Below are 13453 nucleotides of genomic sequence, written 5' to 3' on the forward strand. Positions count from 1 at the left end.
GTCTGTGAATGAAGGCAAGCAGTTTGATCAATAATCTTATAAAAACCTTGCAGATAACCTGTGAGGCTGAAATTTAGAGACAAGCAGGTCACTTTTGAAGCATCGGTAAGACATGATATGCAACGGATTAAAGGACAACAAAAAGTCCTTCTTTAGATATGTAGGAAGTCATAAAAAGAACAAGGGAAATATAGGGTCCCTGATAAATGAAATGGGATGGCTGTTAACAGACACCCGGAACAAAACGTAACCCCTGAACAAATACTTCACGTTGGTACTCTACCAGTCCAAGGGTGTTAGCATGCTTGACAGGATACAGTATAACCATGGGGGGAGACCACCCTCCAATAGTTGATGTGGATCTTGTGAGGGACCACCTACAAAGCCTAAATATCTACAAGTCATCTGGACCGGATGAACTACACCCAAGAGTGCTAAAAGAACTGGCCAACATCATCGCACAACTGCTGATGAAGTTATTTAAAGACTTGTGGAGCTCGGGAGAGGTCCCAAAAGACTGGAAAAAAGCCAATGTGTTACCTATCTTTAAGAAAGGGAGGAAGAAGGACCCAGAAAACTATAGGCCAATTAGTTTGACCTCAATCCCAGGTAAAATCCTGGAGAAAATCGTCAAAGAAACCATCACACAGGCTAACTGAAGGCAGTATTCTGAAGGATAGCCAACATGCTTCATCATGGGCAGGTTGTGCCAAACCAACTTCATTTCCTTCTACAATCAGGTTACTCACCGCCTGGATAGAGGAAATGAGGTTGATGTCATATACTTGGACTTCAAAAAGGTCTTTGACCTGGTCTTCCACAATGTCCTCATGGTCAAATTGGGAAAATGCGGCCTCAACTACTTCACAGTCCAGTGGCTAGAAACAAGCTCCATAGTAGGATCCAGAGGGCGCTGATTGATGGAAATGAGTCATCACGGCAGTGGGTGACCAGTGGCGTCCCTCAGGGGTCAGTACTTGGGCCAGTGCTCTTCAACATGCTCATTAACAATCTGGATTCAGGTATTACAAGCTATCTGGCTCCACCTGGGGAGATATAACCCACAACACACTTACAGGTTTGGCAGTGCTCTGCTTGCCAGCACCACAACTGAACAAGACCTGGGTGTCAGGATTGACAACAAAATGAACATGACCCACCGCAGTGCGATGCCATAGCTGGCAGAGCTAACCAAACACTGGCATGCATCTACCGAGGCATCTTGAGCAAGGCAAGGGATGTCATCCTCCCACTTTACTCGGCCTTGGTGAGACTGCAACTGGAGTACTACATCCAGTTCTGGGTACCGCACTTCAAGAAAGATGTGGAGAAGCTCGAGAGAGTCCACAGGAGGGCCACGTGCATGATTAGAGGCCTGGAGACCAAGACGTATGAGGAGAGGCTGAGGGTTTGGGATTGTTCAGCCTGGAGAAGAAAAGACTTGGGGGACTTGGTTGCAGCCTATAAGTATGTCAAGGGCACACATCAGGGTCTAGGGGAGCATCACCAAGGCCCCCCAGGGGAGGACAAGAAATAGTGGGAACAAAGTGATTGAAGATCGCTTCAGGCTAGACATAAGGAAAAACGTCTTTACAAGCTGAGTACCCAGGGTTTGGAGCAGGCTCCCCCCTGGAAGTGGTATAGTCACCTACCCTGGCGATCTTCAAAAAAATATTCTGACGTCCATCTTGCTGGGATCATTTGATCCCAGCATTCTTTCCTGCCCACGTGCAGGGGGACTGGACCCGATGATCTGTAAGGTCCCTTTCAACCCCTAACAAGTATGAAACTATGGATCAAGGTGAAGTCTCCACTTAATAGCATTCTATATTTCTTGAAGGTGTTTTGAACATAAGAACACAGCTTGAGATCCATGCTTCTTTCACAATTATGTTCTACATTGTTAGACTCTGTTGTGTTATTAGCCAGAAAGGAAGCAAAAAAAAAAAATCATAAAAAATAAAGCGAATTCCTATCTCCCCTCCCTAATGGCTTACATAGGAAGCAGTTCCCTTTGATCTAAGTGATTAAATAAAATCATGTTTCTCATGTGATCAAGATAGAGAGTGACTTTAACAGATCAGAAATCAAAGATTGTTTGGAGTAAAAAAAAAAGTCTCAAACAAAAAAAAAGGCTCAGCACTTAGAAACTGAGCAACTAACTTTGTTCCATTAACACACCTCAATCCTTCCCTGTGGTAGAACTGGCTCTTCCAGTCCTGGGTTTCCAACACTATATTGGCAGTAACTACAGCACCTCCTAACGTTCCAGTTTCTAACTGCAAGTTCTGCAATGGATTTGAACAGATGCTATGAAATGCTATGGTGGGAGTTGTTATTACAAGACCATTGGAACAAAAATCCTAAATCCTATACTGGTTATTTCCCCACCTTATGTTTCCCATAAATAAAATATTTCTGTAATGCCTCAATTCCACATACACCTGTACACACAAGTGAGCGGGACATTTTAACTTCAAAAGTCTGGTTTAAACAGAAGAAGCATTGACTAAAATTCCATCCCTGACCCGCTTTATAGTACTTGGGAGATCCCTGAAATGATAAAAGATTACTCAGTGCAAAGTGATAACACAGCCTGAAAAAAATGTTTCCAGATTTCTTCCCAAAATCCCAAACTGGGGCATGCCACTGACAACTAGAGAACCATCTTGCTGCACAGAAAATGGTGTGGTCACATAGCACTGGCTCCTGCTTCATACAACCGGCAACTAAAAATGTACTACAAGGCATATAATGCATATCAACTTTCCTAATGCCATTTTTCCACACAACTGCCAGAGCTGACCCAAGGATGCTACCAGAGGTGGTTACTAAAACCAAAAATCTGAAGGGAAGTAGTCTTTTAAAAGTAGCAGCCAGTGGAGAAGATAGATTCTGACCCCAGCCAGCTAAAATATATATTAACCTTTTTATATTCCTGGCCTATGTCAAGTGACTGGGGTTCACTTGATAAAGTTCAGTCTCTTGCAAGCTGCAACCTGATTATAGTCCACAAGATCATAGTATCATAGGAAAGCAAGGCTGGAAGGGACCTCACAAGGTCATCTAGTCCAGCCACCTGCTCAAGGGAGGATCATCCCTGACTAAATCATCTCAGCCAAGTGTCCCTCTAATCTGCTCTTGCAAATATCCACAAATGAAGACTCCATATCACTGTATTAAAATGTGGCCCATATCATGGAAGAGTATGAGACTCCCTGCTTTAGCAGGGGTAATTCAAGCCTTTGTATAATTATCTGAACGTGGATATCCGTGTCAATGACTTCCGAACATTCCTAGACTTATTCTTACAGCTGCTTACTGTCAATAAAACAGCACCCTACGTTATAAAACCCTACTGTGAGATTTTAAAGAGAAGAAAAGTGGGTTCATTTTTTTTTTACCTTAAATTCATAGTACAAGTTCAACTCTAAAAAACTCAGAATTGAAACACCATGTCATTTATAAAGTAACTAAGTGCTGACAGCTACACTGCTCCAGTAGCTGCTTGACCTACAGACTGCTTCAATATTGGCATTAATTACGTCGCACTATGCTTAACTTCCACTGTGCTATATTGAGGAACACTTGACAGCCCTATCTCTTTTGGCATAAGCTATGAGACCTCATGACTGCATCACTATGTACAGTGGGAGAACAGCCAAACACTGAAGCAAACAGAAAATGCATTAAGCATTGTTATTAAGTGGAGATAACTTACACAAAGATTTAAAGCTAGATACAATTCTCTTGGGGTGGGGGAGGCAACCACACACGCAAAGCACAGGCAGGTTGTTTTCCCGCAGTACTGCATGTGCTGGCAGAACAGACTCTGTCACTCTGGCCTGATTTTCCATTACACGGCACAGAGTCGCTGTCTTTTACAGGTGACTCCTCTTGGACATGTCAGTGCCCTGGCATTGTGCTGTTCCTGAGCGACTCTTGCTGTTACAGGGCACGTCATCTAAACAAGCCAAGGAGGTGTTCCCAGAGGAAGCGTTTGATGGCAGGCGGATGTTGCTGCAAAAGGTTGCAGATTGTTTCTGCAGAGCTGTTCAGCAGGGAGTGATCCGTGAACACTTCTGAAGATTTAAGTCGCGCTTACTTTTAAAAAGTATTTCCAGCTCTGTCCCCTTCCACCTTCCCTCAAAGACCTGTCTTTGCATAGGAGCGGACCTGTCCCGGCTCAGCTTAGTTTGTGAGAGCTCACGATGTGGCTGCTTGAGCCAATACAAAAGGGAGAATGAAGAGCCAGATGCTGTGGTGATCCGGGGGTTCCCTTCCCCTACACAGAACCATAGCGAATGTCAACCATAGCATGGGGCCTGGGGTATTATGTCAATGAATTCACCTCCTTCCCCATCATACAAAATCCTAGGTCAAAGCTTTCATGAGTTCAGATTGTTTCCTGAGTTCAGTTCTTCTAACACTTTTCACAAGTATAAAGGTGTTTGGTAATCTGAACACTCTTAACAGTGCTGCCTGGTACGCTCTTAGCCTTCTTGGCAACAAGGACACACTGCTGGCTCATATTCAGCTTACTGTCCACTGTGACCCCCAGGTCCTTTTCTGCAGAGCTGCTGCCCAGGCAGTCAGCCCCCAGCCTGCACCACTGCATGGGACTGTCCCGTCCTAAGTGCAGGACTTTGCACTTGTCCTTGTTGAACTTCATGAAATTCCTTTTGGCCCAATCCTCCAATTTGTCTGGGTCACTGAATCCTAGCTCTACCCTCCAGCATATCTAGTACTCCCCCCAGCTTGGTGTCCTCTGCAAACTTGCTGCAGGTGCACTCTGCCATCTTCTAGGTCCTTGATAAAGATACTAAACAAAACAGGCCCCAGGACTGACCCCCGGGGCACTCCACTCGATACTGGCTGCCAACTAAACATTGAGCCATGGATTACTACGCTGAGGCCGATGCTCCAGCCAGTTTTTCATCCACCTTACAGGCCCATTCATCCAGCCCGTACTTCCTTAGCTTGCCCGTGAGAAAGTTGTGGAAGACCATATCAAAAGCCTTGCTAAAGCCAAGACATATCACATCCACTGGTCTCCCCACATCCACAGTGCCTTCTATGACAAGGTGACTGGCAATCAGGTTGGTCAGGCATGACTTGCCCTTGGTGAATCCATGCTGACTGCTCCTAAGCACCTTCTCCTCCAAGTGCTTAAAAATAGATTCCTTGAGGACCTGCTCGATGGTTTTCCCAGAGACTAATTGTATTATGGGCCTGCATTTACCTCCCTGACATTCAACTAAAGATGCTATTTTTACTCTTTCACCACAACAGGTGCTTTATAAAAAGGTGGTGCCAGTGCAAAGCAGCATCCAAGAGAAGCTGCATTTTGGTGCATAGAGAATGATTTGTGTATATTTTGGGTACTGACATGGATGTTTTCACTCGGTGTGTGGTTTAGGTTCCTGCAGGATGACACTTGCTTAAAAAGTAGGAATCACTCATCATATTTAAGATGCATTTTTCATTTAAAAATAAATTTATCACAAATAAAATCAAATGGCCATATCTCCAGGGTCCTTTAAAAAACAACAAAAAAACCAAAAAAAACCCCACTCTCTTCCCGGAAACAGTCTATGGAATCTGAGGCTTCATTTATATAATCGCTGTCATCATCGTCGTCGCCAGTCATTTGGTTTTGCAGATTGCAAGTCATTTATTAATGAATGAGTGTTTTGGATATAGTTCTTAACTAGTTGAAATGCAGTTCAAAACTGATCCTACACTTTGCACATCAGTCTGCATGGAAAAAACAGTATGCCAAGAGCCTCTAATACTGCTAACATCTGTATGCCCCCCCTCGCCCCCTTTGAGGAAAGTAACACAAAGGAGAATACCCATTTCTGTTGTTAATCTTTCTTTTTCTTCCTCTTACATGCAACAGTTCTCTCAAATGAAGAACTCAGATGTCCATTAGAAGTACATGGAACATGGGAAGTGATCCTAGTGCAATTAGGCAGCAGTACACTAAGTGAAAAAAATACTAAGTTGTATATTTACTTTTCTAGGGTATTTTTCTAAATTTCAGGAGAAGCAGATAACACTTATAGCTGCTGAGATGAAAACCTACTGAAACAGTGACCGTTCTGTCATGATTTTATTAACAAACACAAAGGAAAACTACACAGCCAGCAGCAACATCTTTTTGTAACCTTGAGGATAAACTAGACTTTCATTTAAATCACACACATGGAAGGGTGGGGGAGGAAAAAACAAACTTGTTAATGTATGCACTGCATTAAGTTATTAAATAGAAAACAATTAAAACGGTGGGAAAGAATTAATTGAACATGAGAACATAATCTTGCTCATGTTAAGTGGATGCTTAAGACTGGGAAAACAAGTGCTTGCAAGAAGGAAATTCATAAAGTTAATCTAAAACACTCAAATTTAAACTCTGCTCGTTTTGCTCATCTGCCTTTAATATAGTGCTTACATCATATATATGTATGTAAACTGCAATTTCTTTAAATTGCTTTCTGGCAGGTACTAACTGCAAGTCCCTTCAGAGCTGACATGTCTACAATCTGCTAGTGATTTACCAACCTTCAGACTAAAATTAGTTTCAAGATTACACAGAAGGCAGCTGTAGATTTCAGTGGGCCATTTTTACACAGTCATTTTTCAGAGGAGACTCGCACTGCCGTGTGGGCTTTGTGAGCATGGGAAGGACGTGTTTTGGGAATGCGAGTTTCAAGCCAGTGATGGAACAAATGTGCAGATTTAAAAGTCACAAAATATAGGTCACTATATGTTCCTAAGCCTTTTAGGTATGTTTCTATGTTTTCCAAAGTCAATGCTTTGGAAAAAAAAAATAGGCGATATCATCCCACCCTTCATAACCTCTCTTGCTCATCTCCTACTGTAATACTAAGATTAGGGCTTACATGAGCCCTCTCCCACACCAGCAACAACACAGGTTCAAGTCCAACGGTGGTAACAAAGGTGAAAGGTAGATTGGCCACGAAGTTTTAACCATATATCAAGAAGCCTTCTCAGAGCAGGGTTCGAAAATATGGAGGTTAACCCACTGTCGTCACTGGATGATCTACTCCTTAAAGGGACAGGGATCCTAGAGCCCTTAAACATTAGACCCAGCTGGGAAGGCATATGGAACTGAGAGCGCTTAGAGGAAAAGGAGCTGCATTAAGGAACTTGCCCCCTGATCCAGAACCAGACACTGAAGAGATGTGCAAGAGGAAAATGACCTCTGGGCCATTGCAGCCTGCTCTGTGAAGGGAAATAATGTATTACCCAGCTGAGAAGGCATGCTGTGATTCCCATATGGAACTGAGAGCGCTTAGAGGAAAAGGAGCTGCATTAAGGAACTTGCCCCCTGATCCAGAACCAGACACTGAAGAGATGTGCAAGAGGAAAATGACCTCTGGGCCATTGCAGCCTGCTCTGTGAAGGGAAATAATGTATTGCCTTGCATACAACACACACCCCGGAACACAGTATGTGCCTTGTTTTGGAGAGGTGCATATTAAAAGATCTTTCCTTGGGGTAACCAAGTAGCAGCAGCTAGGGACCCTGTTCAGTGTTCTGCTCCCTGTGGATCGCTTCAGATTTTACTTTCAGCTTTACCCAGAGCAGCAGAAACTGGATTTACCATATTTCTCACCTATAAGACGCACTCCAATTTCCAGTCGCTGTTTTTTGGGGGAAAGGTGCATGTTGTATGCAGGCAAATATGGTAGCTTTCTGCTGGCACAACTCTGTGAATCCTAGTTTCGAAGAGTCTAACTGTGCCCCATGTGAAAGGTTGGAACAGATCTACTGCCAGTTCTCACCAGGCAGCAGTCTATAGTTGCTGACTAGGGATTGCCTTGTCTACTCACCTGTATTACCAGTAGAAGGACTTAACAAAGGTTTGCCCATGCTAGCAACAGTGGAAGATTTTTCAAGGCAATCTAACAGTGACAAGACCTTTGAAGGAAATTTTGCCACAGCTTAAGTATCACTGCCTTCAGTGGGTACTGCACTAGCCATATTATTGGCTAAAAAAAAACTTTTTTTTTTCCAACACAATTAACACACACACACACACACACACACACACACACGCTCAAACAAAGGTACAACATCCTACCAGACTCCAGTCCAAAGGTGACATCTGTGTTACTTGAAATGCTTCCCTGTCACTGATTTACTGCATATTTACATGGGAAGCAAAAAAACAAAAATAAACAAAAAAAAAAAAAGCTAGGGTCCCTGGAAAGTGGAGAAATGGCACAAAATAAATACAAAGGAAAAAGCAAATTTAAAAAGTCAAAAGAAAAAAAGAAACCGAAAAGCAAACAAAAATATGGCTCTACTCACATATAATGGAGCTTGCTGTGGATTAAGTTTCATGACCCAGAACACTAGAATGGAAAAGAAAGAGAGGTTAAAAACATTGTCTTTATCCTTCAAACATTAACACTTCTTTTGTTTGCAACAGAATCTAAACCTGCCAGTCCACACAAGCTCACAATAGATAAACCTTTTTCCAATGGGCAGTTTCATGCTAAGTTGCCTTACAATTTCAGACATAACTAATACAAGGAGTAGATCCGTCTTTGCTCATATCAGACAATGAGCGCCCCCACCCAATCAATACGACTACTGGCAAAGCTCTTTAGGTGCTCTCTGCCCAGAGTACAGATGGCATGAGACTCAAGCCAATGTTTTTTGTCCTTCGGTTTTACATGCAGTGCATTTTCTTACAAGCTGGAAGTGAAGGAAGAAGTGAAAACCACGTCTTCTGAAAAGAGCCATTTTGTGAGACACTTAATGGGACTTTTGGAAAAGAATGTTGCAATTTTAAAGCAGGCAGGGCATGATGCTATGACTAGGTTAGAGGCTTGCAGAATAAGGAGATGCATTAGTCCCATCACCGCCATGTAGAGCTGTTTTGCAACTTAATCTCAACAACTAACCCCAGGTATCTTTTAAACAGTTTTGAGGTTAAAACATACAAAGAGATTTCCCTTTAAGGAAGACGGGAGATACCAGGTATCCTTTAGGGCAAAAAAACTAGGGACCGCAAAGGTCAGTATAATTCTTGAACTGAGGCTTAATTTGTAAACGACAAAATCAAATTAAGTCGAGACAAACCTCAGGGTGGGGATGGGCATGGGCTGAATCCGCTACAAGTGGAGCTTCTCAATGACAACCCCCTCCCCCCACCTTTTTAAAATGAGATTTCTCTCTCAGCATCTGAAGGTCCCAGGGAAGCGTGTCAGGTTCACAAGAATCTGCAGTCACCCTGGTTACTTCACTAGTTGACTGTTGTGGTTTGAAGGCAAATGGCATCTACGTGCAATCAGAATCGCACACACGGCAAACACGTCTGCGCTCCAGCTGTCGGCTTTGCATAGACAAAGCCAGAAAGAATCCACGCTCGCTGCCTGTTACATGTTACCATGTGTATCCTTCCTGTTTGCTTGCCCTTCATCTCTTGCTACCATCCTAGTTCTGATCCAAAGCCTATTTAACTCCAGTAAAGTAACTCGTTTCCTCAATAAGCATGCCAAGACAGGGACCACAAGCTTTGTTTGGTGTCTGTATAGGAACTAACAAACCCACACCAAAAATAACACTGGGGTAGAGGTTTAGGGTTCGTTTGGGATCTGCAGTGCCTAGTACTCCACGCTGGCTTGATTCCAAGGTCTAACACCTTAAACAGCGGGGGCTTCACATGCCGTGAAGGAGTCTGACTCTGCCTTTGCAAGAGAGAGAGAAGGAGCTCAATAACACCCTCTCCCGCCAATTAGGGGGTGAGGTCAGCTCAGTTCCCAGAAGGATCACATCTCAGAAAGAAGAAAAAAAGTAGGGGTTGGGAAGCTTGCCTCCCATGAACAAGGCAGGAACGTGAAGATTTCACATCAAGGATGAAATATTGTTCTGTCCGGTTTCTGCCAGAAAATGACCAGACATAATCAGCGTTTACACTACCATCATAAAAAACAAAAAAACCCCCAAGGTTGGAAAGGACCTCAGGAGGTCACCTGGCCCAAACTTTCTGCTAAAGGCAGGCCTAAACCATCCCAAACGCTGGTCTAACCTGTACATCCTTTAGAGCCTGAAAGCAATTTAACCACTGCTGTCTCATTGCTTGCATGTAGTTAATATAAGCTAAAAACAATACAATTGTCTTGAGCTGCTGAGATTTTTGCACTGCTTGGAAGCATTCTGCAGAAGCTCAACCACACATGACATGACACATGAAAGACTTTTTAAACGAATACACAAGCATTCTTCACAGAGTGAGACATGTGCGGGGCAGAACTGCCCAATCCTGACCCATCCCTTGGAAAGTGAGGGCCTTGCAGTATTCAAGGATGCTCACAGAAGTGCTGCACCACCCCACAGAGGAACTGCAGGTGGCTGCCAACCATGTGGTTTTAGCCACCACTTCCTGTTTTTCTTGGGACCCGTTCTGTAAAGCTGAGCTTGACAGGTAGCAGAATTAAAGAGACCAGAATTCAAAACAATGTGCACCCTGCAGTGCAAAAAGAGAAGCAGCCGTAGGGTGGAAGATATTTTTCTAAGCTAAATTTAAATCCTTAGCCCTGGTATTGTACATGTTTGTGGTGATGCTGGGGAAGGAGAGCTGGGGAGGAGGGAAACCAGTTAGAAGGCAAACCGAGATCTCAAATTCCCACACCTTCTTGTGTCATTAAACCAATGTGATCTTATGCTAAAATAGCCCGTGCCTTCCCCACAGAATATCCCAATGGTGCTCCAACAGTTTATAGAAATGGTGAACGCTGCAGCGTGCATCAGACAGTTTTACCACCCTGTTCACAGCAAGTCACTGTAATAAAAGGGGTGCATCTCATTAGACTAGAGATCCTGCCCTTCCCGTCACCAGACAAGCTGAGACAGTGGTAGAACACCAGGAAGCTAGGAGAGACAAGGTCACAGGAAGAAAGAGCTGCTTGTATTACGTGCTTGTTCCTAACTGGAAAAATGGTTAGGAAGTAGACTGCTGTAAATAGCAATTTTGATATTAATTATAACACAGGTGTAGATAAATCTGCAATTCAGTTTGTAGCTTCAGTCGAGTTCCTGGTAGACAGGCAGCCATGCAGCTGAGAGCAACATCTGGTTCCTCTGTTGGCAGCAGCAGCAGAAAGCAGGTGGGCCATGTCAAATGCAGTCTCCTCCTGTTGCCCGAACAACCATCTTGAGACACATTACATGCAAATATTAGAAAAGCTGCCTGCCACTATACAGGAGAGCTGTTCTATGGAGAAAGGAGGAGGATTTTACAGCCAAAAGTTGCCATTCTAGCACTTTTCATTAATGTTAGCTATGCTTTTTTTAAAATATGCTATGTGCTCACAATCTCATCCCAAGGCCTATTTTGCTGCACTTAACAAGAACAACAGGATGCTATTTTATGTTCTTGACAGAGGCAATCAAGCCGTTTTAGCTCCAAGGGGCTATTTCAACACACATACACCCACACTTCATAGGAAGGTATCAGAATTAACTTTGCTGTTAAGAGAAAACTATCATGGAGCAGAACATCCATATAAAACAGAAATTCTTCCTCTTGACAAGAATTCAGCAGGAGACCCAGTAAGAGAAATTTCCTGCCTCATCTAACTGTCTCGCCTGCTGTACAGACATCGTAATTCTGTGCAAAATGCTACACCAGACTGGTACTCATTTAGCAACAAGTCTGGGTCTCTGTGATCCAAGTAAATACTTGGGTCTCTGCCTCCCTGGAGAAGAGCAGACAGCACCGTGTCACTCATCGTCACACCGAGATGTAGATGGCCAGGTCTGGGGTCACCCAGGGATCACGGCACCAACCAAGGGCAGGATGGGTGAGCAGGATCTGAGGGCAAAACCAGATCAGGAAGCCAGAAAATGAATGTGAAAGCAGGGTCTAGAAGAGACCCAAGTCAAGAAACCAGATGATCAACCAGAGGATGGAGTCCAAGAGCAAGCTGGAGGGACCAGTGAAGCAGTCTTGGGTCAGGTTGAGTCACTGCCTGTTCTTGTGCAGGGGTTTATCTGGGGAGAAGCAGATGGTCATTTGGCCCTGGCCAGCCACTCGGGTGACAGAGTAGGCAGAGGGTTAGGCCCTGCTGGAAGTTTCAAGCCAGCCTAATTCAGTACAGTAGGAGGCTAGGATGAGGTCCCAGGTTTGAGGTTGCAGCCTGACACTCAAAGAAAAAGGGGGAAGAATTGGGACACCTGCAGATGGAAGAAGATGGGGAGGGCAGAGGTCAAGACTCTAGAAATAACTGCATTTTGTGATCGAGACATTGTCAGCTATAATGAAATCTTTACAAGTTAGAGGAAGGGATATACAAGAAGAAAAACAGAAACTAAATGAGTGGGAAAGAGACCACTGCCAACTCCTTGGATGGGGCAAGTCTCCTGAATTCACGATGGCCCATGAGCAGATTTTTAGACAAGGACACCCTGCAGCAGCAACATGCTGCACCCAATCTGTACTACCTCTGCAAGGGCAGAAGAGGGAGAACAGCTGCACCCTGTCACAGTTCCCTGCAATTCGTAGTTTATGGCGTTTCAAGATTTCAGCAAGCTCCAAGAACAGCAGTTGCTGTTACAAATTCAGTTGGAGTTACATTCAGACAAGTAGCGGCTTGCTCCTCTCTGAGTCTGCTTCAGCATGGATCTGCTGCAAGCGACTGGTAGAGGATGCCACTCAGGATGGTGGAACTGAAGAGGTTCACCAGTGCACCTGATACAGCTGATCACGGTATTTCCTCTTGCAAATCTGGAATCTGGTTTCTGACCTAGCAGCCAACTCCAAGGCATGATATATGAGAGAGGTCAGCAATTACTCCACAATGTCAATGAACAGATCTCAGACCCTGCAACATTCCTGGGGCAGGTGGAAGACAGTAATTGTGCTCTGGTAGAATGAGCTCTCTGTTCAGCAAGAGGGATGCAGCTGGAAACGCCATGTGTCAGCCACTTAAAATTCTTTGTTTGGAGATGGGTAGAATTAAAAAATGCTCAGATATAGCTGGAGACAAGGATTTCTTAGGGTAACATCTTCTACTGGACCAACTGTATAGCTGGGATGGAGTTAGACAAGCTTTTGCAGATGAGCTGAGATGAGGAATATCTTGCATTTGAAAGCCTGTCACACTCTGTGCAAACCATGCATTTGGTCCAAGAGAATATATGACCTTAAGAAATCCTTGCTTCTCACAAAGTTCCTGGTGCATCACAGCTACATCACTAGGGGTGCACTGATAGAGATCTGGGGGGCCGATACTGATAGCCAATTTTTAAGGAGGGATATTCGCCTATACCAATCCGATTTCCGATACAGCTCTCTCTCGCTGGTAAGTCTATTGTGGTGAAAGGGGGGAGGGAAGAGAGGGAAGGGGCATGGAGGGGCAGATCACTATGGTGAGGGGGGTAATGGGGCTGGGGTAGGTGCTGCCCAGCCGGGACA

At 44.1% G+C, this 13453-nt stretch overlaps 1 protein-coding gene across 1 annotated transcript in view; it reads right to left on the minus strand.

Moving 5' to 3' along the window:
• LOC102375630 (A-kinase anchor protein 13-like) overlaps positions 1-13453 on the minus strand; it is a gene marked incomplete at its 3' end in the record, with an annotated part of 136735 nt that overhangs the window by 85766 nt on the left and 37516 nt on the right. Inside the window, exon 2 of the mRNA XM_025211970.1 lies at positions 8341-8384. Coding sequence (XP_025067755.1) covers positions 8341-8384 — 44 coding nt within the window. The remainder of the gene's footprint in view (positions 1-8340; positions 8385-13453) is intronic.

This window comes from Alligator sinensis, unplaced genomic scaffold (genome assembly GCF_000455745.1).
Source record: "Alligator sinensis unplaced genomic scaffold, ASM45574v1 scaffold857_1, whole genome shotgun sequence".
NCBI lineage: Eukaryota > Metazoa > Chordata > Crocodylia > Alligatoridae > Alligator > Alligator sinensis.